The sequence below is a fragment of the Colletotrichum siamense genome (genome assembly GCF_013390195.1).
Source record: "Colletotrichum siamense strain Cg363 chromosome Unknown KSG_Cg363_contig03, whole genome shotgun sequence".
In the NCBI taxonomy this organism is placed as follows: Eukaryota; Fungi; Ascomycota; class Sordariomycetes; order Glomerellales; family Glomerellaceae; genus Colletotrichum; species Colletotrichum siamense.
The window spans coordinates 4058696-4086538 of NW_023501016.1; the positions used below are offsets into that span (position 1 = coordinate 4058696).

A 27843-nucleotide genomic window follows, 5' to 3' on the forward strand; every position below is an offset into this window, starting at 1 on the left:
AACAGGTAAGTTTTTATTATTCCATTTTTTTTTTTCAGAGTTATTTTATTCTCTTTTCCCTGTGCCTGGCGAGACAAGAGCAACGTTGAGACTTTTTGATGGTGGAGTTTAGAGAGACTGGAATGGAAGACAGGACTGATGGCCCAAGACTTCGGTTGGCTTCAGCGCCCAACTTGGCTCCTGTCGCCAAGCCCCTTAGCGCAGGTGCGCTGTTCGCCCCGTACGCCATGGCAGTGTGGCACCTGCAGGCGGCGCGCTTTGAGGCGCTATGAAGTGTCGATCGAGCCCGGCTGCATCATCCGAGTTCAACGTCAAGCCTTTCTCTTGCTTCTTCTTCCTGCATCAGCAGTTCGGACTCGTTTTCTAGTAGCACTGACCGGGCGCCAGCCAACACACACTCTCGCCGAGGGATATACATCAAGCCGAGGCAGGTGTTCTCATCTTTCCGTTCCATCTCCATGAACGAACGGCGAAGCTGAGATCCGGCCGAAGTCAACCTGACCTCCTCCCGCCCAGCTGAAGAAAAGCTTGGTTCCTCCTCGTGGAGTCAGTCGTGGAGTGAGTGGATGGATGAGCAGCAGAACTCCGCCAGGGAGCAAGACCCCGGCCGGCAGTCCTCCATTCCATCCCATCTATGTTTCTCATTCCTCGCTACCTGCCGCGCTCTACCAAGATCCCACTCCAGAGACCAAGACAGGACCCTGTAACGACGTGCTGCACGTCCACTTCAGATGTTCCGTCGCTGTCCTCTTTTGCCCCTTCCTTCATGCCCGAGAGGTGTCTCTGGCCCCAAAGCATGAACAGGAAGCTTCTTCCCAGACACGACACCCCGGACGCACCGGCCAGCCATCAGCGGCCAGCATGACAGACTTGACTTTTGCGATGCACCTCAGGTCTGAGTCCACTACACACCAAAACCCCGGCCTGTCAAGGTTCGTGTAGAGAGTGTCACTGTCCGCCCTGGCTCAATGCTCTGCAGAAGCCTGCGAGGCATGCCTGGCCTGGTCTCGTCTTGTCTGGTGTGGTCTGGCAGTGTCTGTCGTCTGGCCTCTCCACGACCACGACCACCACCTGCAAACTAGCTCCCGAAGCTCTCGTGGTCGGCGCCGTCATCCAGTTGCATCCGAGCCCGAACTTGGCGTCCGGCGGCGGTGCCAGTCGTTCTTTTGTTTCCTTATGCCTTACCCCTGGCATCTGCGAGCGTCCAGGGTATCACCCATACCTCGGACGCACTGCTGAAGCTCAATTGCCAAGTTGGCGGTTACTTGTTGGGCACCTTGTATCATGTCTCTGCCCCCCGCGTCGTGGCCTCGGCGGCGAACTTTGTCGTGTCTTTGACGGAGGAGCCCACGACGATGCTTATTTCTTTCCGGTCTGCCCACCTCCGGTTTATCTTGGGTTTTCTCTGTTCCCTCATCTCTTCTCGTCGTCGTTAATTTTGGTACCGGGCGTTTACACTACCTTCCATTTTAATATCTCTCCATAATTTCATTTCATGCCTCTGCGAGGACTGCGCCGCTTTCACATTCAGCTACCACACCAAACCCGTCCAAAGTACCCATATCATATCTCCATCGTTGCCCGCGCTCACCGAGCCACGGTTCATCCCCCCGGCATACCACGCCATATTATACTAGCCCGAAAGCTGGCTCAATAATACGAGAATCCCGCGCCTTAGACTCACAGCAGCGCGCTCTTCACAGTTCCCCCCTGATGCGAGACGTATCGGCATCCCCTGCAGACACACTTGGAGTCGGGCAACTGGACTAGTCCCATTGGGCCCAGGTTGTTAGAGCGATCCACCACCAGCAACGTACACGCGTACGTAGTACGTATGATAGGCGTAATCGTCGGACGCTCTGATTTTAAATCGGGGAGCGTATCAGCTTGAAGACGATGGTTCCAAATCTGGGGCCAAACTCATCACTCGGCTACACTCCGTTCGAATACTGGAAGGGCCCGAAACCTGTCATTCCCAGGCCAAAACGCAAATCAAGAGCCGTCGCCCTCGATCTAGAACCGCTACTTCCCACCCCCACACCGGGCCCGAGGCCTCGCGCTGCCGCAACATGGCCCGGTCAACATGGCCTGAAGAAACCTCAACGCCCTCCTCCTCCCCCGAGTGCCTTCGTGGCGCAGCCACACTCGTTCATCGCCTCGCCCAATAAGGCGAAACCTTTTGCGGAGATTCTCGTCGTCCCCCCAAAGGTCCTGGTGCATCCACTTTTTCGAGACGAGATAAAGACCCCAGACTGGCCCAGGGGATTCTCCCCGTACCCGGACTCAATGAACGACTCGACTTACAACATCATGGGCGAATACGGTTTTTCAAACGAGCGCCTCGCCCAGAAGCCCGCCACCGCGTGGTGGGATCCCCGGGGGTGGACGAAGCGTATCTGGGCCGGTGTTAGTGCCGCCATCATCATTCTCATCGTTATCATTGTCGCCGTCGCCGTCACCCAGGCCAACGCCAATCGATACCCAGACTACTCCAAGCTGTCGTATACGCTGAGTGACACATGTACGGATCAACCATGCGAGGACTCCTCACCAGAAATCCCCGACTGATGAAAATTGGAAACCCCAACACAGACTCTGGAGAGGACTTTTTTGACAAGTTCAACTACTTCAACACATATGACCCAAGTGTGTTCTACTCACACTCGACTGCCTGACGCAGCAGCATACTAACTGAGCCCGACAGCGGGAGGAATGGTTCACTACGTCGGCTCAGCTGAGGCAGCATCACGGGTACATTCATCACCACTCCTACTTGGCGCAACATCAAACTGAACCCCAGCCAAAAAAGAACCTGACGTATGCCACTTCCGACACAGCGGTGCTCCGTGTCGACAGCACCACCGGCAATAGCTCCACCCCGGATGCTTCGACCGGCCGCTTCTCCGTCCGCGTCGAGTCCAAGACGCAGTACAACAAGGGTCTCTTCGTCTTCGACGTCAAGCACACCCCGTACGGGTGCGCCTCCTGGCCAGCGCTATGGTTCTCGGACCCCAACAACTGGCCCGACTACGGCGAGATCGACGTCATGGAGGCCATCAACCAGGGCACCGACGGCAACCAGATGACGCTGCACACCACCTCGGGCTGCAAGATGGACGTCAAGCGCAAGCAGACGGGCAGCGTCCTCGAGACCGACTGCAAGAACTCGACAAACTCCAACGCCGGCTGCGGCGTCGAGGGCACCACCTCCTCGTACGGTGCCGCCTTCAACAAGGGCGGCGGCGGCTACATGGCCATGGAGTGGCGCGAGGAGGGCATCCGCGTGTGGCAGTTCGCCCGCTCCAGCGCGCCGTCCGACATCACGAACAGCTCGCCGGACCCGAGCGCCTGGGGCGAGGCCCTCGCCGACTTCCCCAACACGTCTTGCGACATGTCGTCGCACTTCAAGAACCAGTCGCTCATCATCAACATTGACGTCTGCGGCTCGCTCGTCGAGGCCAAGTACGCCGACTCGGGCTGCGGCGGCACGAGCTGCTCCGACTTTCAGGCCAACAACCCCAGCGCCTTTGAGACGGCGTACTGGGAGTTTGGAACCTTCAAGTTCTACTCAGCTTCGTGATGTGTTAGACTTACAAAAAAGGAACATGTTCATACTGAAAAACACTGTTTGTCTATATAAAGCATGAGATGATTGCCACCGAGGCAGGTTACCGGTGGCCAAAATGATCGTACCGGACGGGCGATCAATGACCTTTTGACTTTCAATGAGCGAGCGAGCCTTTCGAACATTCTTGTGGTTTTACACTCGAGAGGCAGAGATTTTCTACATATAAGACCAAAAAGGGGGGACGCAAAAGTCCTACATCAAAAGTTCATAGTTCTTTCACCATTTCAGAATGGCTGCGGACTTAATGTCTAGAATGGTCTTGTGTCTATATATTACAATTCACTTCTCGCGGCCAGAACCTCGTGCTGCCATGTGACATGATATACACGCCGAAAGTGAGGAGGTTTTGGTCCCAACCCATCATCATACAAGAAATGCTGCCTGCCACAGCCCGGGGAAAGAAAAAAAAGTCAAAGTGGAGAGGTCCCTTGAAGTCTATCATCCCTCCCCCCGTCGAAGCCTCTATCCCGAAGAGGCTCCCCTTGAACGCCATGCAATGCAAACAATGTTGAAGCCACCACCACCAACCCCCTTTTTCATACACTCCCAATACCACCCATCTACTCGTCCTTCGGACTCCTCATGTACGCATCAATCGCCGCGCTGAACGCCGCAAACGCAACGCACCCGCCCAGCGCCGCCTGCGGCCCCGCGTTCTTGGCCAGGATCCCGCCCGTCAGGCACCCCGCCGCCACGCCGTTGCCCAGGTCGTTCTTGGCCCGCAGCCCCTCGATCCCGCACTCGATACCCGCGAACAGCGCGCCCACCTTGCCAAAGTTCTTGGCCATGCTGTACGACCGCGTCCCCATGTCCTTGAACCCCACCCGCAGCTGCTGCCGCAGCGGCAGCTCCGCGATGGGCGTCGTCGTCGGCTTGCCGTCGATCGTGGCCGTGTGGAAGGGCGTGTCGTAGGACATCTATTGCGTCTTCGTGTGAGTTTCTTGGTCTCGTAAAGGCAGCTCAGGGAGGTGACTGCGGGGAGGGGAGCTTACGGAGGCCATGAACATGCCAAACAATCCACCCATGCCGAATCCCATCACACCAGACATGACGCTCTTGGTCCAGCAGTTCTCCATGAAATTCTGCATCTATAACGGCTCGTCAGTGCTTTGCTCCTCTCACATTTGCGCAAATGTCCACACGTACAGCTGCCATCTGCGGATCCGAGGGACCCATTGCCGCATCGGCTGGCGATCCCGCCTGAGGGCCAACACCGGGGAAACTCATGATGAATAGATCGATCGATATTTCGCGGTAGGGAGGGACGTTGCTCGAAGCGCGATAATTGAATGCGATCGCGACGCGTGGAAGACGAGGTTCGCGGGAGTTGACGGATCACCAAAATTCTGCCGCAGCAAACCACTCAGCGTTCTCGATGGCAAAAGATAAATTTCTTATCTTATCGGATTTGGACTCAGTGGCACGTGCTTCTCCGACCGGCCTCCGACCGGTCCCTCCCGAAGTTGGTGGGGTCCCTCCGGACATTCTCCGTGCGTCGCCCAAATCAGTAAACACAACATCATCACTCGTGCTGAACAACACTCGTTTCAACGTCTTAAAATGAGCTACAAGAAGTCTGCCTCTATCGCGTGGGCACGGAATGAATCGCCCGCAATGACCCCGCTCGGCCTATCATATGAATGCCTATTGGTCAAAGTAAGAGTTGAGACCAATCCTGCCCGTCTTCGGCTCCAACTTCCGTTCCAGCCATAATTGACTGCAGTTTATCGATACCACCCCGAGATGCAGCATCGGACGTGATTCTAATAACTTCAACCTGTTTCATGGGCATCCAATTCTGCAGCAAGAGGAAACGTTTACCGCAAAAACAGGTCGCCAACACCGTTCCTAAGTGTTCTCGTCCGGTCAACATGGTCCAGGCCGAGGAAGTCGTCGTCGTTTGTCGCAATGTCCCAGAGTACGTCGTCTGCCTAGTGTCAGAATCACAATCACAAGCAAAGGCAATCAGCTTTCTTACCATCCTGAAGGTATTGTGGCTTGGAGAAGTGCGATCTCTTAACCACCGCAAACTTGATCTTCTCGAAGCTCTTGCCCTTGAAGCCAGTCCTCTTCTCGAGACGCTTTTTGGTTTCCGCAAACGGTTCGCTCTGTATTATATTAGCATCAAATTCAATAAATAAATCAGGTGACGCGTACCTCAATGAGCAAGAATTTGAACGGAATGCCGTGGACTCTGTTCGGCTCATTCTGGAAGTGGAACACTTGAATGAAGTTGTTCGCCTCTTCCTCGTTGGCCTCTTCTTCAGGAACTCTCTCGGCGTAGACATTCGTGTAGTCGTTCATGCTGATAACAGGGTAGTCCCGCGGGAGTTCACGATAGAACTTGTGACTGCTGGTCTCATACACCCGGATGCGGCCTCCTTCAGCTTCCTCTGGGATACCCGCCTTCTTGACCAAGACCTGAATGAGGTCCTCAATGTTGCCATTCTTGGCGACAAGGAGATCGTATTGGTCCTATTTAGGGTCAGCGTCTCGCACAGCACTCTTTGAAAATTGTCTCACCTCTTTCGTGATGCCTTCGCTGAGCCACGTAATCTTGATACTCTTCTTGGTGTCCAACTCAGCCAAGCTCATGTCCAGGACTTCGAAATAGAAAGCATCTGTCCTTTGGCTTGTGCTAAGTTGGTTGTAACCTGAAGGGTTGAGGATGAGTTGTAAGCTCTGATTGACGCCGCGCTTGACGGTCGTCTTGGGGTTTCCCGTGGCCGAGTTGACGGTCCAGAAGCGAATGTGAGTGGCCGGTACACCTATTCTGTCGGCGACGCGTTCTGAGAGCATGTCGTAAGTGATTTTGGAGTTCAGAACCAGCTCGAAAGGCTGGTACTTTTCGGCGTTGCAACGTGTCGGGTGCGCGTGGAATTTGACAGTCTTCTTGTTGTGCAGGAAGTCGTAGTATTCCCGCGCGTCGTCAAACCGGTCCGATTTCTTGACTGGCTGCTCTGGTGTTTGCTTGTCCTTATCGCCCAACCCCAGATGCTTCTCCAGAATGTTCTTATCACTCTTGCGCTCAGTGGTTTTTTGGAAGCAAATGATGTCACCGTCCTGTAGCTCTGCGGCTTTGAGAGACTGCTTAGCCTTCAAAGCCTCGATCATGGTTGGCTTGATCTCCTCCCACAGTGAGATCTTCTCATCGGACGGCAGCTTGTCGCCCCAGCCCATCTTCTTCATAATGATCGGCACCAGCTCCTCGACCTTCTTCTCCTTACTAATATAGACGTGGCCGATGCCGTTCAATGACTGCTCTTCGACATCGAAGTGCTTGAGGAAGAGTAGGATCAAATCGTTCTTTACAACAACCCCGTTGAGCTGGCTTTGATAAGTCGGCCAGATTGCTTCGCCTTCAGGTGTAGTCTCCTCGGCGACCTCGGCCCAAACTCTCAAGGACTGGTCCCGGTGCGCGGCAGCCCTCTGGAAGGTCTCCTCCACCGTAGGGCGAAGATCCATGATGGGTTGATCGGGACGAATCGTCTTGTTCTGGCGGTTGACCATAATCCACAGTCGGATCTTGCGGGGATCTTCGTCAATATCCTTCGCAATCGTCGCTACCAGCTCTTCCATCGCAGACTGACGAAGTACCCTGTAGGAGCGGGGGGCGGCCTCTGTCTCGGCTTGGTCCGGCTCAAATGAGGTCAGATCCGTGCCGCCATGCTTCTGGAAGCTCTGCTCCGTGATGACCTTAACACCAATGTAAAGATGCTGCTCCTCCTTTTCTTTGCGCTTCGCCTCTCTGAGGGCGGTTTCCTCCTCAATCCTGGTTCGGAGATGCATAGGAATGTCGTCCTTGGTGACAGGGCAAAGAATGTTGTCGAGGCGGGTTTTGCGAATATACACCAACATGTAAGCGCTGTTCTGGCGCAGAACTGGAGTCTTCTTCTGCATGGGGGCACGGAGGTAGGCGTTGGGGCTGGTCTTGTACTCTCCGCCAAAGTTCTCCTCCAAGACCTCACGCATTGTAGCCTTCGTGACCTTGTCGTCGTCGTACTTGTAGAACCATCCATCCTTTTCAGGCTTGAGGAAGGCATAGTAGTGGCCAGCGTTGAGATCACCACTGTGAACAAGTACACCGTGCAGTTGGTACTCCCAAGACTCCGACCTGTCAGCGTCTTCGGACAGGTAAGGGGACGCATCGAAGTGCTCGGGGAACTCGTATCGGTCATTGATCTTCATCATCGTGTCGCGTTGAATATCGTACTCGAATCGCTTGAGCTGCAGGTGGAGGACGTTGGGGAAGCTCTGGAAGATCACACCCTTGTTGGCATCCTGAAGCTTGAACTCGTCGCCGGCAAAGTACTGGTTCTCGCCGTCCATCTTCTCCACCTGAACATAGTCCTGGAAACTCTCCAAGAGGTTCTTGTTTCCGCTCACGTTCAGCTGAATATCCCAAAAGTCCTCGATACGGCTAGACTCGTAGTCGACGTTGATGCACGAGATGTAGGTCTTGATCTTACCGCTGAACATCTGAGGGAGAACATGTTCAGCTGGCGTGCCCTTCATCTTCTCCTCCATGCGTTCCATGAGCTTACGCGACAGCTCTTGAACATCTTGCTGTTCAAAAATGTGTCGCGTTTCCCACCCGAAAGATTTGGTCAGTTCATTGGTTCCGACAGCGGTCTCGGAGGTTTGGAGCTGGTAGAAAAGACGCTGGAGTGTGTATGCACTGTTGCTCATGCTCTCTTCTTCTTGCGTAGGGATTTCGTAAATCGCCTATGTTTGTTAGCTTGATACCCATGGGGTGGGACATTTGCGACTCTACTTTTCGGAATGCGTTGGTAAAATACAAAGATTGGAGGAGAGAGTTGAGGTAGCACGTGGCACCTTGGTTGCGCAGACCGACATAGCCGGTTTCCTTCTTGGAGTCGTAGTTGTTGAAGTTGTGCCAGAGAACTCCCGTCTCGTCTTCGACGATGCGAACGTATGCCGTGATGTTGGCCGTCTCGTTCTCGCACAATGGTCGGTTGCCTGACTCCCAGGGAACATTGAACATCTTGCGAAGCTCCAGGAATCGAGTAAATCCCCAATCAGACTCCTCTTTGGTGAAGCGATGGTGAGCACAGTGATGGGTATATAATTTCGGGTCGTTCGGGTTCCATAGCACCAAAGCGAACTGCACACAGCAGCTCCAGTTCTCGGGTATCTGAGTCGGCTCGAATCCATGCTCGAGGTAGATGGAGCACTGATCAACGTTATTGCCGTGCGGGAAGAGCAAGATACGCCTATGGAGGGTGGTTAGCTAGATTGATGCGAGATGCGACGGGGAGTAGAAGCATACCATGGGTAGCCACCGGCTTCAAAGACGGGACCATGTTCTTTCTTGGACATTGACCTCCAGGACTCCACGGTCCATGTGTGATGGACATCTTCGAGGATGCGGGGCTCTTCAAGAAGTGGTGGGAAGATGACATCTTTCATGGCCTCATCTGGTCCGAGTTAGCCGGGGCAAGGTGTGTCGGCAGAGGATTGGGTGATCTCACAGTCGGTGGCTAAGGGCAGGTCTTGGAGCTGTTCTACCTCATTGTCGAGATTGTCTGGGTTGATGATGGCGATGGGCTCCTTCTCGGAGTCGGGGCCGCCGACGTATTCGTCGGTGTCCACCACCATCTCGTTCGGCGAGTGTATGTCGTTGTTATAGCTCTGTGTCGGTAGCGATGAGGGTTAGCTCAATGCAGGCTTGGCGGTATGGTAAATTAGGCGACGGGTGGGAGTGATGTCTGTCTGGAGAGGATGGCCGAGCAGCTTGTGGGCTTGGACTTTGGAGGATGGTGGGGTGAAAAGCAGGTGAAGCACATGGGACGTGCCGAGGGGAGATTGCAGCGACGAGGGCGGACTCAGCAGACGGGAAGCTCAAAGAACGGAGGCGAGAAACAATCGGGCAAGGGAAAGAGGGGCTGAATGGCAAGTGAGTGGTTGTCGAGGCTTACCATGGTCTACAACTGTGGTGTGCAAGAGGATGCACAATGTCGCTGCCAGTGCCAGGGCCGGGGCCAAAGCCAGGAAAGTACAGCTAGACAGCGATTCGCGCCAGTGCTGCCTCGATGACGAAGTAGGAGCCGCGAAGGGCAGGCGGGCAGCGGGTGATGGAAGGTAGCCGGCAGGCTGCGTTCAAAGACACGGGCACGGCGGGTGCAAGGAGCAATGGTGTCTTGGTGAGAAGGAATCAGCGTTGGGGTTGGTGTCGGCGAGGCAAGAGTAGTTGCATGAATTGCAGCCACGACCAGGAGGTGGAGGCGGGCGAGGCAAGACCTTGGCCTGGCTGTCTGGTACGGTAGGTAACCTAAGGTACCTCACCTTGCTTGGGTCGGTCTAGGTGTGAGCAGCAAGCAGCGTGTCGACGGTCGGTCTGCGTCGGTCGGTAGAGGTCTGGCGGGCAGGTACCTACAGTACTGACGCAAATGGTGGGATCTGGCCGCGGGGGGGCAGCAGGCACGAGACAGGTTGACGAGTTCGAGGCGATTTACCAGTCAGCCCTCCTTCGTCCAGTGAGGGAGATGCAGAGTACGTGACTAGACACTGAGCTTGAGCACTGCCTCTGCGGAAATCCAGTCGTCGTGGAGCAGGGAAGGAGAAGGAAAAAAAAAAATAAGTTGGAGAGGGCGCAGTGTGTAGTGCCGCGACAGAGAGCAGCCCGTACAGTTGATTTGCTTGATCCTCTTCCTCCAGTGTCAGTGAAGTGTGAGAGGCAGCTCGATGGAGACGGGACGGGGACTGCGATGGAGACTTGGAGAAAGGTATCGCCTGTTAAGGAAACGGGTTACGATGGTGGTTCAGCCTTGACAAAAGTGGATACCGGAGGAATCGTCGTCGAGGGCATTGCCCCGCTGTCAAGAGATCAGCCCAGCCAGTAGGACCTTTTTTATGCCCGCCTGGCTGGGCTCACCTCTCAACTCCACGCTGCCATCCATGAGCAAGGAAGCCCATCTCTGTGCATTCACTGCAGTGCGTACGCAGCAGGTAAGGTACCTTAGCGCAGCAGCACCGTCAATCAGTCGCCAGTTGCTGGGTGCTGTGCGGGCATGCGGGACCACGCCCGGAGCAAAGCTGCCCTGCTGTTGCTCCACTCCCACTCCCCGGGCTCACCTCAGTCACCACCTCCCGTCTGGTGCAGCGTTCAATGTGAGTGCTCCCACGAAATCAGCAGTTCCCCACCCCTCTCCAATGACGTTGCTGTGACCGCCAACATGGCTGCTTCGTTTTCTTTCATGTCTGCAAGCCACACGTCGTCTCTCCTTGCCTTAGCACGCTACCTCGCTTGAAGCAAGGCGCGACTTAACACTGGTGATGCCGCCTGTTGCTGGGGCGAGCAGCACGACGCTCCTGATAGCCTTGCATCTAGTGAGGTTGGTCTGTAACAGCGGGCAGGTAGACAGGGTAAATGCAAACGCACTTTGCACTTTATTCGAAGCATCGGACATCAAGTCAATGTGCCTACTTAGGTTGGGAAAGCCTCTCTATTCGGTTGTTGCTGTTCCGTTTCCGGGTCAAGTAACATCAGCACGCCAATTGTCCCTTGTGTCCCGTCTCCCCTACTTCTCCTATGGCTGTCCCATTCTCACTTCCGTTCGATCTCTTCTTGAGCATCTCAGCATTTGGGTCCTCAACCCGAACGCAGACCTCAGACGATATCTCCAACTCATGACTAAGTGCACAGGCGTTCGATAACCTCACCTTAGCTTAGCTTTCCGAGTGCACAAGAGCTGTCAATGCGAACCCCGACACTTCGGCCGAATTCAATGCTGCCTCTGTCCAAGCAACAGCTTGCCATCTGCCATACCTTGGCTCTTCGACATCCGCCTTCCCACAGTATTGGATGCACGTAAGCTCTTGCACCGAACATCGTTGGCGACGCTATTCGTTCCATCACGGAATCCTCTAGAGGCCAACTCTGCAACTGTATAAACCTTACCTGATATCTGGGAGACGGTGCAGATGAGCTCCAAGACGAGATTAGATGCGGCAGCCCACCTCAAAACTGCCCGTTGCGGAACCCCTCCCGTCTGGAGGCTGCCGGTCTGTAGCAAATGTCACATCAACTACACCTGCCTCATGATTGGCAGCACAGCCGAGTAGAGATCCCGAGGCAATGCCTATTTCTCCCTCAGCGAACCCAACGATCGACTGCTTCCATCCCATCGCTCTTTCGCCCATGGTGTGATCCGGAAAAATAGGCCTCATACAGCTCCAGTGCAACCAGCTCATCAGGTCTGCGGTTAGCAGGAAAGAACCTCGTCTCAGTACGTCTTCGAAACAAGACAAGGTTGAGCCTTGTCACAGGGAAACAAACATCTGCCCACAACCATCTTGAACATGTGAAGACCTCTTCTTGCCTGGCTTGACTACCTATCAAGGCATCGACATCATGTCCTCCCGCGCTGGACAAGCGCCCAAGGCCTGAAACGGCGCCTCACTCTACCTCTTTCGATTAAGATGTGATTCTTCCCCTTGACCGAGCTGACATGTCTGGAAATCCGGTCTGTCAGGCGGGAGAAATGCACCTCCAAACAGCTCGTGCAGGGGCTCCATCCCGCCCCCCTCGGCCCAATCACGAACCGCCGCTACTACGCTAGACCAGGGATGCCCGTTACGGCAGTCCGCAGCGTGGTGCGCCGATTCCGCAGTGTGGGGTACCCGTTCCAGACCCTGCCAGTGCCTGCCCCAGGGTATCATTCAGCGGCCATTTCCTGCTGCGAGAGTCATCCAATCCGTCCACCACTTTTCAGGCCCCGTCCCCGGGAGACCACCAGACCACGAGCTTCAACAGCTGCCCAACCGTCCCTCGAAGATCCTAAAATTCGCTCATATACCCCTTCGCCCGACCCTCCTACAGCTCCAGCTTTCCTCCCGCACCTCGAGTCCCGACAGCTCCTACAGCAGCTTCTGCTTGCTCCCTGCGCCGACGACTTTTTCCCAGAGATACTCCCCGCGCATGGAATCGACGGCATGGTTTCAATCGCATTGCGGCATGCCAGCCATGCCAGTCGACGATGCGGACTGACAGCAGCCCCGAGGAGGGCATCGCCCGCGGCTAGGAACAAGCTCCTGGATCTCAGCGCCTCGCTGTCGCAATGGCGCCCCATGAGCAGCTCGAATTGGAGACCGGTGTCGGTCCTAGACGAGTGAGTGCGCCGCCAAATCCTTCCGTCGTGTACCTGTCGTCACATGCTGACCCAAACTCCCCCAGATGGGTTGCCAAAGAAGCACGTCCTATTAGTCTGCGCCAACTTATGGTCTTTGGTCGTTCTCTCACGGAATCGCGACTTCTCAGCTCTGCAAACTACGTTCGTACGGAGCTGCCAACTAGGTATGTCGTCGCCGCCACCGAGTCATACCGCCTCCGCAGAGTCTAAAAGACTAACTCGACCCCCACGACAGAATCGCCCACCGCATAAGAGATCTGGAGCAGCTTCCCTACGTCGTCGTCGAGAACCCCCACATCAAGGAAGTATATGAGCTCTATCAAAGAGCCTTCGACACCTTTCGCAAGGTCAAGGAGATCAAGAGCCTTGAGGACAATGAGCGCTTCTGCAAGATCATCAGCGGCATGCTGAAGGCGCATCTGACCGTCATTCCAAAACTGTCGATGGGCATTCTCGAATCCAGGGGCTTGATGGATGCCGAAGACTTGGACAAGTTTATGAACACCATCCTCAGATCTGTAAGTTTCACACCCTCCTGCACGGCCGCGCCGACACCCCACGTTGGCACCCTAACATACTCCGTGTAGAGAATCTCCCGTAGAGTCATCGCCGAGCAACACCTCGCCCTAACAGAAACATACCACTCCCCCTGGTTCTCCCCGGGGGCGAAGCTCAACGAGTCAGAGTTCATCGGCGAGATCTTCATAAAGTGCGTCGCCCGCGATGTGATCGAACGCTGCAGCCACGCAGTCGAGGCACTCGCCCGCTCCACGTACGGCCGTGACGTCGAGGTCCCCGAGATCAAGGTCGTCGGCCACCTGGAGGCAAGCTTCCCCTACATCCTCAGCCACCTGGAGTACATTATCGGCGAGCTGCTCCGCAACTCGGTTCAAGCAGTCATCGAGCGCCGCCAGCGTAGTAAAAACCAGAGCGGGCCCGTCCCGCCTATCGAAGTGACCATCTGCGAGGCCCAGCAACATGTAATCATCCGCATTTCAGACCAGGGCGGCGGCATACCCAGAGACGAGCTGCCGTTCCTCTGGTCCTTTAGTAAAGGGCCGCAGAGCGAGCGCCGGCTGGAGAACCTGGGACGGGTCCCCAAACTGGCCGCCACCATGCAAGAGCTGCACGTCACCGACGAGCTGGGCCGCGCGGACTTGAAGACGCCAAATTACGGCAGCTCTCTGTCCTCCATGACCACCCGGCCGCCGAACCTGCGTCTCGGCATGGGCCTGCCCCTGAGCAGGGTGTACGCGGAATACTGGGCCGGAAACCTCGAACTACACAGTCTTGAGGGCTACGGCGTAGATGCTTTCCTTCAGATATCGAAGCTTGGCAACAAGAACGAACAACTGACCACCAGAGCATCCATGGATGCTGTGTAGCTTCAGTGTAGAGTAGAAATCATCCTTTCTTTTATTCCATATAGGTCAGGGCTAGGCACATGTAAAGATACCAACACGAATGACGACGACGGCGGAACCGGGACATTGCAGGGACGGCGCAGTGTAGTACCTCATTACGAACACGCATTGAATGTTTAGGATTATAGACGCCTTTCTCATTAATTTTGGTATCATGAAAAGGTGAGCTGGATTACATCGTGACTAAGAAACAGGGGTAACTAAACGGGGAAGAAAGGGGGTAACAGGTTTTGTAAAGAAGAAAACTCCCGACGCATAGCCCATCTCATACCATGTCGTTGGACGTGGCTTTGGTGTGTTGTTCTTTTGATAAGACTCAGGTCGTAGTCATAAAGTCGATCACGGCGTCCAGTACGAACGACCAGATTTAGTGGCATATCCATAAAGATGCGTCTGGAAGACCGGGGACGATGCGGGCCTTTGGTGTCTTCGATCCCCGGAAGCTAAGAGAAGAACAAATGTCGAGAATCCAGCAAGCACCGACTGCCGAGACATAAACCGCTAAAAACTCGAGGCAAAGCCTCACCGTGGACACATTTAGCGGCGGCCGTGGCTGCGGACGGCGCTTCCTTGCATCTGCTCCAGCTCGGTCTCGAGCTGCTTGATCTGGGCGTGGGTCTGCTCGAGGTCCTTGTTGAGGCGGTCGCGCTCGGCAATGAGCTTCTGCTCCCACTGGCGGAAACGCTGCTCCTCGATCTTGACCTGCTCGGTGAAACGCTTGCGCAGCGCCTCCTCCTCCTCCTTGAACTTGGGGTTGTCCAGCTTCCTGGGGCGGGCCTCGCCGAACTTGCGGGTCTCCATTTGCTGAGCGCGGTAGGCCTCGTAGTGAAGCTCCTCGGTGGTGTGGATAAGGTCGAGCATGTGGGTGCGGATGAGGATGGAGCGGAGCTTCTTGAAGTCGCAGTGGTCCTCGTTCTCGACCTCAGCAACACCCCAAGAGTACTGACGACCCTTGACGACGCGGCCGTCGGCGGACTTGACATCCTTCTCGGAACCGATGACGGCGAAGGGCATAGCGGCCATCAAGCTGCGAGCGTGCTGAGCAGCAGCCTCATCGTCCTCCTCGACGGGGGGCTGGTAGATCTTGATGCTCTGAGCCTCGATAACGGCGCGAATCTGTGTTGGAGCACGTCAGTGTTGGTCAGTAGGAAATAATCACAGACACATACGCGCTGCTTGAACTTGGCCAGGTCCGCAGGGCTAAGAGTATCAGCCTTGGCGATGACCGGAATCAGGTTCACTCTCGAGCAAAGTCTCTTCATGACCTCGATGTCGAGGGGCTTCAAGGTGTGGCCGGTGGGGCGGATGAAGTACAAGCAGGCGTGGACACGGAGGTCGATCTTGTCCTGGCGGCGGGGCTGCTGCTCCTGAAGCATGTAAGACTCGTGCTGGTCGTCGAGGAATTCGATGATGGGCATCCACGAATCGCGGTTGTTGACGTAGTCGCCGAAGCCGGGGGTATCGATAACGGTCAGGCGGACTATAGCAGGTTAATCGTATGATCCAGACATTGGGGTTCCTGGGAGAACCATACCCTTGAAGAACTTCTCCTCAAGCTCAGCCTTGGTGATCTCAATCTCGACGGTCTTGTCGACCTGCTTCTGGTGACGGCGCTTGTGGTCGGCATAGTTCTTGATGGTCGTGGAGAAGAGGGTGTTGATGAAGGTAGTCTTTCCAAGGCCAGACTCGCCCGCAACCTAGAATTCAATCAGTATCCCGTCCAAGGTCGTCCAGCGAGATGCCTCTCAACAGAATTTTCGTACCATAATAGTAAAGCCAGCTCCTCGCTTGGCGACAATCTTATGCCGCTGGTTGGGGAGGTTGGCGATACCAATCGGTGAAGCGCTCTCGGCGGCGGCGGGGGCCATTTTGGGCGGTATTTGAAGGTTGACTGCTCAAAACACGTTGTTGATGGCTGATTGGAGCTGTTTGGCCGCGAGTCTCGCAATTGAACACGCGACGGATTTCGTGATGTGGTTGCGGTGTGGGCGTGTTGACAGTTGAGTTGGGGAGGTTTGAGCTTGTGCTTCAGGGGAATCAAAAGGTGCCACCTCCAAATTTCCCTTACGGTCTTCTGGGGTTGTCTGCTGCACATTCATTGGGCATTTGTCCAGGGGACTAATGAAAGGGCCCCCCTTTTCCTGCCAATCAGTCCCCTTTTCCCCTGGTCCGTTCACCCAACAGCGCGCCTTACCTTGATGGGGATAGCCCGCGGAAATAGGGATGAATGATTCGCCGACCCCACCAAAAAAAGTCCAGTCCCGGCTCAATCGATAAGAAACTTGGAGAGAATTTCTGTAGCTTCAAGGTGAGGAAATGGGTGCCAATTGACAATGAAGACCGATTTCAAGGTACGGTTCGCGTCTTTTCCCGCAAGCGCATGCAATTCTGACCTTGTAGTTCTCCAACTTGCTCGGCACGGTTTACTGCCAGGGCAACCTGCTCTTCAGCCCCGATGGCACCCATTTGTTCTCCCCCGTAGGGAACAGGGTCACTGTCTTCGATCTTGTGAAGTAGGTGAAGGCTTGCGAAATGTCGCGAATTGGCGCGTATGGCACTGGTATGCTAATCGTGATCTGTAGCAACAAGTCTCACACTCTTCCGTTTGCGCATCGAAAGAACATCTCGAGAATCGGCCTGACGCCCCGGGGAAACCTGTTGCTGTCTATCGACGAAGATGGCCAAGCTATCCTGACGAACGTCCTTCGCCGAATCGCCATTTACCGATTCTCCTTCAAGTCAGCTCCCACCACGCTGTCATTCGCCCCATCGGGACGCCACTTTGCCGTTGGATTGGGTCGCAAGATCGAGGTCTGGCACGTTCCATCCACCCCGGACGCCAACGCCGAAGGAGAACTCGAGTTCGCCCCCTTTGTGAAATACCACACCCACACCGGCCACTTTGACGACGTGCGCCACATCGAATGGTCTAGCGATTCGCGATTCTTCCTTAGCACGTCCAAGGATCTGACGGCCAGGATATGGAGTTTGACTCAGGAAGAAGGATTCGTGCCTACGGTGCTCTCCGGTCACAAGCAAGCTGTGATTGGCGCCTGGTTTTCTGAAGACCAGGAGACAATTTACACGGTCAGCAAAGACGGCGCAGTCTTCGATTGGCAGTATGTCGGAAAGCCGGTTCAGGACGAGGACGAGATGGTCGACGTCGACGAGGACGATATGCGCTGGAGGATAGTCAACCGACACTACTTCATGCAGGGCAGCGCGCATGTGCGCTGCGCGACCTTCCACCCCGAGTCCAATCTGTTGGTGGCCGGCTTCTCCAACGGTACCTTTGGCCTGTACGAGATGCCCGACTTCAACATGATCCACAACCTGAACATCTCTCAAAACGACATCGACTTTGTAACGATCAACAAGAGCGGCGAGTGGTTGGCTTTTGGCGCGTCGAAGCTAGGTCAATTATTGGTTTGGGAATGGCAGTCGGAGTCGTACATCCTGAAGCAGCAGGGTCACTTCGATTCCATGAACTCCCTGGTCTACTCGCCTGACGGCCAGCGTATCGTCACGATCGCCGACGACGGAAAGATCAAAGTTTGGGACGTCGAGTCAGGATTCTGTATTGTCACCTTCACAGAGCATACGAGTGGCGTGACAGCCTGCGAGTTCTCCAAGAAAGGCAACGTTCTATTCACATCTAGCTTGGACGGCTCAGTAAGAGCGTGGGATCTCATCAGATATAGAAACTTCAGGACATTCACGGCCCCGACGAGGTTATCGTGGTCCTGCATGGCCGTTGACCCCAGTGGCGAGGTCGTCGCTGCTGGATCTCTGGACTCTTTCGATATCCACATCTGGTCTGTACAGACAGGTCAGCTTCTGGACCAACTGTCAGGACATGAAGGACCTGTGTCCGCTTTGGCCTTCACACCAAACGGAGACTCTCTCATCAGTGGCAGCTGGGACCGCACCGCAAGGGTGTGGTCCATCTTCAACCGAACACAAACAAGCGAGCCTCTGCAGCTACAAGCCGATGTGCTCGACATCGCCGTGCGCCCCGACTCGCTGCAGCTTGCCGTCTCAACGCTGGATGGCCAGCTGTCGTTCTGGTCTATCCAGGATGCAGAGCAGGTGTCAGGTGTAGACGGCCGCCGCGATGTCTCTGGTGGTCGTAAGATCACCGACCGCAGAACAGCAGCCAACGTGTCAGGCACAAAGAGCTTCAACACGATCCGATACAGCACAGATGGCAGCTGCTTGCTGGCCGGCGGCAACAGCAAGTACATCTGCCTTTACTCAGTCCACACGATGGTGCTTCTCAAGAAGTTCACTGTCAGCGTCAACCTCTCTCTCTCCGGAACGCAAGAGTTCCTCAACAGCAGGCACCTCACCGAAGCCGGCCCCGACGCCATGGTCGACGACCAAGAGGCCTCTGATCGTGAGGACAGAGTGGACAACACCCTCCCAGGCTCTAAGCGCGGCGATCCTTCTTCGAGGAAGAAGCAGCCCGAAGTCCGCGTCTCAGGCGTCGCCTTCGCGCCCACAGGCACGGCTTTTTGCGCCGCCTCCACCGAGGGCCTGTTGATCTACAGCCTCGACAACCTCCTTCAGTTCGATCCTTTCGACCTGAACATGGAAATCACCCCCGCCTCCACCCTTGCCGTCCTCGAAAACGAGAAGGACTACCTCAAGGCCCTGGTCATGGCCTTCCGTCTCAATGAGGCCGGTCTGATCAAGCGTGTTTTCCTCTCAATACCGCACAGTGACATCGCCCTCGTCGTTGAGGACACGCCAATCGTCTACGTCCCGAGGTTACTCCGCTTCGTGGCCGCGCAGACGGAGGAGACGCCGCACATTGAGTTCTGTCTGCTCTGGGTCAAGGCACTAGTCGACAAGCACGGTGCCTGGCTCACGCAGCACAGGGGCAAGGTTGACGTTGAACTGCGTGTTGTTTCGAGAGCTGTCGCACGAATGAGGGATGAGATCAGGAGGCTGGCGGACGACAACGTGTACATGGTGGATTACCTGCTTGGACAGGCCAGTGAGCAGGAGGCGAGCGGTGTGAAGATGCTGGATCTTGCGGCTTACGACGCACCCAGCAAGACGCTAGCAATTGGAGACGCTGAGGATGGCGAGGGCGAGTCTGATGGTGAGGGTTGGATTGGTATGGATTAGATAATGGGCTGGAATAGATAAAATTACAATGTATACCCCGTTTTTACAATTCCCGGCATCCTACATCCTCGATAATACCTTGTAGATTACCTCGGCCGTCAGCGAAGCTTCCTTTACAGTTTCGAGGAATCTCGAGAAGGTACGTCCTAAGCAAGTTAGCGACAAAGCTCGATGATCTCATTTCGACTGCTCACCTTCCATGCCTCATCCAGGCCAGTCGATCGAACCCATTTCGTGCCAGAGTGTTCCGTTCCGTCCAGGACTGAATAATGCAGCTTGAGCCATTCATCGTCATTCTTAATCCTGATCCATGGCTTGTTGCTGTATTTCTGGGACAGCTCCTGACAAATTCCGAGTGCTCGTACCACTTTGATGGTGTGCCCATCATCAGACTGGTGGTGGAATCTAGGAAGGAGATCTGTCTTGATGTAAGCATACTTTCTCTCATTGACTTGAGCGACTGAACTAACCTGTAGGCTTGGAAACCAGCTGCTTGTTCTGGTCCTTGTCCTTCGGCCTGTACGAGCTGATCGCGTCGGCGCGGATCTGCGGACTACCGCGCGCCGCGTACTGGACGAGGTCCATACGGATCTTGTGTTCCAGCATCCGAATCTTGTTCTCTGTGGAGATCCAGGATTTGGAGTTGAAGCAAAGGAAGATTGGCGATGCGTTGACGTGGTGACTGCTTACTTTCAGCTGCGCTCAACTTTTCAAATGCCCCGGGTACTCACATCAAGAAAAAGTCCCACCTGGTCTCCTTTCCAGGCTTTATTGCTGCAGTCCCAGCAACATAGCAACTCGCGTGGAACATCTCTGCGGTCCTCTCATCAAGTTCCTCAGGCAAGACCTTTACCTTGCTCACAACCTCCGTCATCTCACCTGGCGCACGCTTGAGAACCCCGTCAAAAACCTTGTTCGAATCCTTCATCTGTACCGAGTTCACCAACTTCTCCCTCCCTCTAATCTCCTCGATCAAATCCATGATTTCGGGCATCGGCGTCTTCGCATTCTTTGCGTTCTTCTCGGCCTCATTGAAGAATTCACCAAGCTGGTTCTTGTGAACGGAAGCCTCTGCCAGGGCCTCAGCGACGATGGCCGGCTGCTCCCACTCGACGCCGTACATGAGCTGAATGATGGGGTGCAGGAACCCCCCAAACATGCGCTGAAACATGTCCTCGGCGCGCGCGTCACCCTTGAAGAGGTACTCGTTCAGCGTCTCCTCCCATCCCTTCTTCTCGATCTCGCGCTGGAAGAAGAGGAGGAAGTCGGAATAGTGCTTCTCCCTGCCGAGGTACTTTTGCGCCTTGTCCCAGTCGTGTAGCTCATCTGCGACCCCGTTGCTGGGGTCCTTGGCTGGACGCTGGTAGTTTGCGTTGTCTTTCCATGCGAGTTGGAGAGCATCAGAGTCGGCGCCAGTGCCGTAGAGGGCAAGGAGGTGATGAGGTATCTAACAGGGGGGTGAGATAGTTTCTACGGTGGGTGAGAGACAACTAACGTGGTTGTGGAATCCTTCAGCGTTGAAGAATACATGGTGTTTCTATGCAATGGTCATGACAAGTCTGATAAGATGAGATTGTTTTGTGAGGGCCTTACTTCGAGGTCCTTTTGCAGAAGCTCAGACACCTTATTCGCGGAGGCATCCTGCTGATTGAACTTCCACAACCCAGTGTTTCCAACCGTGACCTTGATGTTGTAAGCCGTCGCCATGTTGATTGATCTCGCAAAGTTGAACAAATACGATCGGTTTCCAGTGATGGCAAAGTGTTTTGAGATCCTCTTCGATGCAGGGGACAGTCGCATCTTAGATGAAGATAAGCATCAACCCCGGGGAGGAGCTTCAGGCCGGAACTGAACCTTAATTAAGTACGTATGGCAGCAGGGGCACATTCGACATGTAACTTCGCCAGCTTACAAATGAGGCACGTAGGAAAGGGGCGAGCGCGATGGATGACATACGATTCGGCTGTGTTCCCATAGGATGGTTAGTAGCGGGTAGGTTGGCAGGGGGTCTGTGATGCCCCTGTTTGAGTTTCCTCCTTGTCAACTACCCCAGATTTTGACGTCATCACCACGCTACGGGGTTGTAAGCGCCAGGCGGCCCGTCGATTAGGCTAAGCCGTCTGTAGCCATTTTGCGATCATTATTCAATTAGATTTCACGTATTTGTTCTGAGATATCAGAGCTCGGATGATGTATGTCAGCTCCGACGACCTAACCGGTCTGATCTGGGTCGATCTTGACCTCGGTGCCGCCCGGACAGCGAGTATGTCCGATGAGTAACAAGGTACCGCCGGAAGTCATTGCGGCGCCGTTTGTAAATCCGACCGATAGACAAGTCCGGCTTTGAGGACTGGTGCAAAAACCAAGTTAGAATACCATCAGTGTAACGACATTGAGTGTCGGTTGGTAAGCTCAGGTGGGGAAGTCGTGGAGAAGGTATTCTAGACCCAACTCGGCTCTGGGCGTTCAACGCGAAAGCCGACTAGATGTGGAGTAGAGGGGCTCTTCCACGATCTTCAACAGGACCCTGCCTTCGTACATGATGCTTGAACCTTTAGTTGTTGATTCATTCACTTTATCGGGCAATACCAAGATGTATTTCTCACTATACTGAATAGACATTCAAAATGACAGGAAAGGGCTACTCTGACTGTGAATGGTTAACCTGGATGCCGAGGAACTTACACAATAGATCCTCCCCTCTACATGGATAATGGAAAGATCACGGATACAACAGTTGTAACGAGGTTGGTGGCGATCTTCAAATATCCCTTACAGACTCAGATTGCTGGCCAAGGCTTGGCGTTCAAGCCACACGCCTCCCTTAGCCTGCGACTCAAATAAGGCTGCATCAAGCATCAGGAAAACGACGCAGATATATCAAAGTTGGCCTCTTTGCTGTTTGGCCGCTGCTGGTCTCAAAAATAACACCCAAAAAATAATGCTTCCATAGTCTAGATATAAGAATTCACCACCCAGGTCAAGCTCAAATTCAGCTCCTGACAGCTACAGTCGGTTCACTTAGACGCATGAGATCCTCTATTCTAGACGAGAACTTGCACGACCTGTCTCATCTGTAGTCTCAGTGCATGATACCATGTAATCACTAAAAAGAAAGAAAGACACGATCGTCGTTGAAAATACCACTCAGAAAAGTGTCGCCACCCGAAGCACCGGAGAATGAATGCGGTTATGTGTGGCTGGCCATCGAACACAGGCAGTGTCAACAACGTGCCACTCACCCTCATAAGGCTGATCGGTACATCTTAAACGTGGTCTTCGCCTTCACTAAGGAATGGTAGAGCTTACGGGCTCATGTAGGACTTCGACCCCTTCTTCTGCGACATCTAGCCTTGGCCTTCGAAGGGATGAGGGGCGAGAGTTAGGTGTCAGGCAGCAAGCATTCGCTCCTTTATGAGCTACCTATCTCCCTCTTTCCCATAGTAATTGGAATTAACCCATACCAATCACAAACTTCTGCTTCTGTTGTGACAACCGCTTTCGATGCGCTTATCGATCATCCTTCTGCTGCCATGGCTAGCGGCAGCTCATGGCCAAATCATGTCGGAGCCGCCAGAACTCACCCGGCGTGACGACGTGCCGCCAATTTCTGACTTCCTACGTCGAGCTTTTGCTTCAGGTTTGTTGTGGTCAAATTTGATAGCTGGGAGCTAATCTCTCTTCAGCTATCATCATCGGTGACTATCTGTACATAGATGGTGGTGAAGTCGCACAGAACTATGACGGCAAGAATATGTCCTCGTATTACACCCCGTCATGGCCAGGTTAGTTTAGCTCATCTTCCCAATGCAATACAACAAGTCATTGACCTTCTTGTTTAGTGAACTCGACGCTATCGATTAATTTGAAGCAGTCCTGGAATAGCGCGAATGTCACGATGCTTTCTGCCCCTAAGGGCGAAACACCCAGGATGGAACTCCAGGGTATATGGCGCGATACAGAGTCCAAGTCATTCTACATCTGGGGCGGGCAAGTTCCTTATTGGAGTAAACCACCGGAAAACGATATCTGGCGTTTCGAGGTTGACGGCAATGGAGGCGGCACCTGGTCAAAGAGGAGTCCGCCCAATCTTGCCGAGCTATACAAACTTGATCGAGCAACAGAGGGTGCTTTTTGCCAGAGCAAAACCACCGGCTACTATTTTGGAGGCTATGCAAACGCGCGAACCGACTTGTCTATTACAGACAAGGACAAGACCCGCAACGTTCCAGGGTTTGTGTCCTACGACTTGAAGACAGGCTCGATCAACCATACTACCTTCCAAGGGTCTGGAAACTTTACATTCAAGGGAGGCACCATGGAATATGTGCCCTTTGGGCCGGACGGTTTAATACTCGTGTTGGGGGGTTTCCAAGGAGCATCGACAGAGACTGGCTATGGCAACTGGACAGGCGTAGACTTCACTTCCGTCAATTTATATGATATAAAGGGTGAGTGAAAACATCAAAACCCACGAGTCTCGACTAAGCCAATGGTAGCCAATAAGTGGCACTCCCAGCAGACCACCGGATCGAAGAGCAGCATTCCACCACCAACAGAGAAGTTCTGTACTGTTGGTGTCCAAGGACCTAACAAGACATATGAAATGTAAGCAGGGAATTTTGTCGAAATTACATGCAGCTCACACGAATGCCCAATTCAGCTTCATCTACGGCGGGAGGGTCATTGGAGAATCGATACGGAATGCTACCGACGACGTCTACGTCTTGAGCCTGCCCAGTTTTGTCTTCTTCAAGGCCAACGATCCGCAATCGACCAGACGCCTGGAGCAGGCTTGTGTTGCAACTGGGAGACAGATGATAACTGTCGGCGGAACGAACGGCCGCGCCTGGCCCTCGTCGTTGACAGACAAAGATCCATGGCCTCAGGGAATCGGCATCTTCGACATGACAGAGTTGCGTTGGAGTGATCAATATAATGCAAACGCGGATGCGTATGAGTCTCCCGAGGTAGTTCAGAACTGGTATAGCCAGGGCAATCAGGTGGACTGGTCAAGCGACGAAGTGGAAGCGTTATTCAAAGAGTGTAAGTGAGCATCGACCCAGCAATGTGAGACTGCAACTAATCTCAAGAGAAGCTTCACTTCCAGATCCTACGAATACACCGACATCATCTCCAAACGTTGGCGGCTCTGGGAAATCCGGGACGCCCACGGGTGCCATTGTCGGCGGCGTTGTCGGCGGACTAGCAGGACTGGCTGTCATCGCTGGGCTTGCCGCATTCTTGCTCAAGCGAAAGAAGCAGCGCCCGGGGACTCCTGATCCCGCAAACTACACTCCGGTCTCAAAGTTCGGTTCTGATGGCGGTGCTCACACGGAGCCTGCTATGACCCAGGTCCATGAAGCGAGCACTAATCAACAGTCGATCCCTGTGGAATTGCAGGGTAATCACGGGGTTTCTGAGGCATACTCGCCAACCCCTGTTAGACATGAAATGGCGGCATGAGGTGGCTCAAAAAATGGCGTTGGGAATAGAAGACTTAGTTGTACAGTTGGACGCGGATATACACCTCTGAGAGCAAGCTGAGCCTGACGTGGAAATAGGATCATTATCCGGACGTTGGTCATATATGGTCAATAACGGTGTTACCCTAGAGTTGACAAGCGTAACTGAATATCTGTACTCTGTGCGAAACAATCTCCTCCACCGCACCCACGGGCGAGTTTCCCAAGCGCATATGGCGCAGAAGCATCGCCTGGGCAAATCCTTGCTGAGTGCTGATCATACCTAGACGTTGGCCAGAAACGCAACAAGCACAGCCGCATAGGCGCATACTCCAAGAAGCATGTTGTCAGCCTTGCTACTATGAAGAGCCATAGAGGCTGTAAATAGGATCGTGAACAGGGCAAGTAGGCCGACGGTAGCTGCTCTGCTGATGTCTTGGACAAGAGAGAATAAGATCACCGGGATCAGTAATATGAATGCGTAGAACCATATGAACAACGTCCTGAACAGAAAGCGCACGAGGGGGGTCGACAAGAAGAAGGCGTTTCCCTCCTTTGTCGTTCCTCTATCCTCGAGTAAGGGCTTTACGGTAGAGATATCATCAGCATACCGCTTCTGGGAGCAGAGCGAGCGCGGCCATGCTTACCACCAGAAGAAAGTTCGGGAGCTTGTAAAGCCATGATTCGAAAGTCAGCCATAACGGATCGGTCCCCGTATTGACAAAGTCAGAATGGTGTCTAAGGTAGGCCATTTCGTCCTTGCTTAAGTATCCGTCTGCTTTAATTTTTCTAGCTATATTGCAGTATTCGTCGTACCGAACCTCGTGCAGGGACTTGAGCGCCTGATCGTTGAGTAACATCTGGTCTTTCCCCAGTTAACTTCACTGTCTTCCACAGAGGCAATACGGTGTTGGACATACGGTATTTGGGAAGCAAGGAACCAATCTCCTGGATAGTGCCAGACACAGTCAATGGGAACCAGTTGTGTTCTCTACCACTTGACGGCCCGACTTGAGTATCACAGGCTGGCACCCCGTTGTCTGCTAGCCCATCTTCCAGCTTGAAAAGATGCTCTTCGAGAGCATTCAACCTGATTTGATCCTCGTTCAAGCACCGTTGCGAGAGGTAACCAAACCTGCGGTATATTGCAAAGTTCTCGTAGTATACCTGCTGGGCTGCGAGGCGAGGTAAGCCCTCGCGGTATCTGCCAACTTGAGCAGCGGCTTGTCAACAAGAGGCAATCGGCCAATCAGAGTATGGAACTCACTATCGTCGGGATAGAAATAGTCTCCAGAGGTGTTCTTGTTTGAACCCCCTTTAGTATCCGTCAGCTGAGCTCCCACGCGCTCGGGCGTTGACAGAGGCGGACCTGGAGAAGAATGGACCGCAGGCCGCGATAGCCATTGACCAAATGCCCAAGAAGGTAGTTTCAATGAGCTTTTGTGGCCTTTGGGGGGAAGAGATGGCGGCGAGGTGTCACTGTGGACTCGGCCAGCCTCGATATCGGTCATCGGTAGAGTCGTCATTGCTCGGACACGCGTAGAAAGGGCGCACTCAAGGGGGGCGTGTCGTCCATCGTGAGCAAAATGGTGCAAGGAAACGGCCGATAGAGTCAGATTTATAGCCCAATTATCGATGGATCGAGTCAAGATTGATAACTTGATTCGAGTACTACGATGCGCGAGCCTCGCAAGAACGAGAAAGGTGGGCGATGTTGGTCGTCGACGTTTTGGACCCCATATTGATGAAGTGGTGTAGGGGGACAGGATATGATGGGCAAGGTCTCACCGTACGCGCCTCAGAATGCTGAGCTGTCTACCATCCTGTGGACTTGCTGCTCCAAGGCGGACTGTTGCGGTGAGCCATGGTGTGATGGGCTGCTTGCCTATTCGTAGCCTTCTCGATGTCTTCCAACGGACCAGAAACTCAAATGATGGAGTAGCGGTTGGGGCAGCCAAAATGACGATGATGGGCCTTGAAATAGCTCTTTGGCATTTCGAGCAAGGCCATGGGAGAGGGGCCCGTCAAATAAGATGGCATTTACTAGTGAGGGTGACGAATGTGGAGGCTTCTGCCATTAATCGTGAATATTTGGGGGCTACAGAACGGAAATAGAATCGTCATCTGAACCAGGAGAACAATCGACTGCCTCTGGAGAGTGGCTTCTGGAGTGGGTAGACTCTGCGTTGGGCCGCGACTGAAGCGATTGATTGCTACCTTACCAGGTCAAACCAACTTTCTTCAGTCAGAGAGCATCATCGGTGGAGCTTGGTTTGGTCCGTTGATGGCAAGGCGACAACTGTTGGCAGCGATGAAGGAGACTGATTTTCGATCACTGTTCTTCAATCATGACGGGAAATGCGGAAGACGTTGAGATATCGCTGCGTGGCCGATCAGATATCAGCCTGAGTCGGAAGATAACTGCCCCTGAACTACAGGGCTCGACAAGCGAAGCTACCGAGCCCCTGGATGGAACAAGGTGTTAGACTTCCACTATCTGTGAATGGAATCGAGCTGGCCAACGAAGTGGGAAGCCCGGACGAATGGAAAGCTCGTGGGCAGCCTCTGGCTCAACTCGCTGCTTGTTGTGCCGAAAATGCGGTGCTCAGATGGACCCTTGGCATGGCAGACATGGGATTTATCCCTTCATATTTCCCTCCGGCATAATTTGATCAACGGAGAATTCATATTCAACTCGACAATATTCCTCAATTCGAGTGATTTGGCTGAAGCGGACGTCAAGCAGAAGGACGCCGAAGGGAGCGATAGAATGAGGAAGGTCACCACACACTCCCATCCTCGTTTAGGCCTTGCTGTTCCGCATTATCCCGCCAACCTGCCACCCTGCGAATCGCAATCCATGGTTTGCTCATGGATGCCTCACCAGGCCCCACGCTTCCTGCGATGCTGCACAAACGATACCCAACCAGCAGGAACAGTATCCAGAAATATTATCGTGCAAAGACTTCAAGTCTGGGGGAATCCGGGCCGCGAACCACACAGCCCCCCTGGACGCGCATACCCCATGCTGGGACGTCTGT

General features: G+C 54.0%; 9 protein-coding genes across 9 annotated transcripts; 4 read left to right on the forward strand and 5 right to left on the reverse strand.

Annotated features, from left to right (window-relative positions):
- Positions 1–1896: 1896 nt before the first annotated feature.
- CGCS363_v005061 (putative glycosidase) lies at positions 1897–3580 on the forward strand (the record flags this gene model as incomplete). Its single annotated transcript, XM_036636910.1, has 4 exons — positions 1897–2521; positions 2593–2646; positions 2705–2751; positions 2810–3580. The coding sequence occupies 4 exons, from the start codon at positions 1897–1899 to the stop codon at positions 3578–3580; spliced, it is 1497 nt and encodes a 498-aa protein (XP_036497334.1).
- A 608-nt stretch (positions 3581–4188) lies between these two features.
- On the reverse strand, positions 4189–4855 carry tim22 (Mitochondrial import inner membrane translocase subunit tim22; the record flags this gene model as incomplete). The annotated part of the gene is made up of 3 exons (XM_036636911.1): positions 4189–4545; positions 4621–4716; positions 4775–4855. 3 exons carry the CDS (start codon positions 4853–4855, stop codon positions 4189–4191), a joined length of 534 nt encoding a protein of 177 aa, XP_036497333.1.
- Positions 4856–5445: 590 nt separating this feature from the next.
- Positions 5446–9247, reverse strand: ubp21 (Ubiquitin carboxyl-terminal hydrolase 21; the record flags this gene model as incomplete). The annotated part of the gene is made up of 7 exons (XM_036636912.1): positions 5446–5555; positions 5607–5736; positions 5786–6103; positions 6152–8353; positions 8403–8862; positions 8919–9066; positions 9121–9247. The coding sequence occupies 7 exons, from the start codon at positions 9245–9247 to the stop codon at positions 5446–5448; spliced, it is 3495 nt and encodes a 1164-aa protein (XP_036497332.1).
- Positions 9248–12708: 3461 nt separating this feature from the next.
- On the forward strand, positions 12709–14165 carry CGCS363_v005064 ([Pyruvate dehydrogenase (acetyl-transferring)] kinase 2; the record flags this gene model as incomplete). The annotated part of the gene is made up of 3 exons (XM_036636913.1): positions 12709–12944; positions 13016–13298; positions 13368–14165. 3 exons carry the CDS (start codon positions 12709–12711, stop codon positions 14163–14165), a joined length of 1317 nt encoding a protein of 438 aa, XP_036497331.1.
- Positions 14166–14741: 576 nt separating this feature from the next.
- CGCS363_v005065 (Septin-like protein spn4) lies at positions 14742–16072 on the reverse strand (the record flags this gene model as incomplete). Its single annotated transcript, XM_036636914.1, has 4 exons — positions 14742–15320; positions 15374–15684; positions 15739–15901; positions 15968–16072. 4 exons carry the CDS (start codon positions 16070–16072, stop codon positions 14742–14744), a joined length of 1158 nt encoding a protein of 385 aa, XP_036497330.1.
- A 465-nt stretch (positions 16073–16537) lies between these two features.
- CGCS363_v005066 (Periodic tryptophan protein 2-like protein) lies at positions 16538–19337 on the forward strand (the record flags this gene model as incomplete). The annotated part of the gene is made up of 3 exons (XM_036636915.1): positions 16538–16555; positions 16605–16717; positions 16787–19337. 3 exons carry the CDS (start codon positions 16538–16540, stop codon positions 19335–19337), a joined length of 2682 nt encoding a protein of 893 aa, XP_036497329.1.
- A 113-nt stretch (positions 19338–19450) lies between these two features.
- ptaJ (Oxidoreductase ptaJ) lies at positions 19451–21044 on the reverse strand (the record flags this gene model as incomplete). The annotated part of the gene is made up of 6 exons (XM_036636916.1): positions 19451–19483; positions 19532–19755; positions 19808–20019; positions 20069–20784; positions 20833–20874; positions 20931–21044. The coding sequence occupies 6 exons, from the start codon at positions 21042–21044 to the stop codon at positions 19451–19453; spliced, it is 1341 nt and encodes a 446-aa protein (XP_036497328.1).
- Positions 21045–22898: 1854 nt separating this feature from the next.
- On the forward strand, positions 22899–24803 carry CGCS363_v005068 (Kelch repeat-containing protein; the record flags this gene model as incomplete). Its single annotated transcript, XM_036636917.1, has 6 exons — positions 22899–22977; positions 23024–23122; positions 23180–23788; positions 23837–23945; positions 24001–24383; positions 24436–24803. The coding sequence occupies 6 exons, from the start codon at positions 22899–22901 to the stop codon at positions 24801–24803; spliced, it is 1647 nt and encodes a 548-aa protein (XP_036497337.1).
- Positions 24804–25085: 282 nt separating this feature from the next.
- Positions 25086–26378, reverse strand: CGCS363_v005069 (uncharacterized protein; the record flags this gene model as incomplete). The annotated part of the gene is made up of 5 exons (XM_036636918.1): positions 25086–25385; positions 25450–25667; positions 25723–26013; positions 26070–26117; positions 26357–26378. 5 exons carry the CDS (start codon positions 26376–26378, stop codon positions 25086–25088), a joined length of 879 nt encoding a protein of 292 aa, XP_036497336.1.
- Between the last annotated feature and the right edge of the window lie 1465 nt (positions 26379–27843).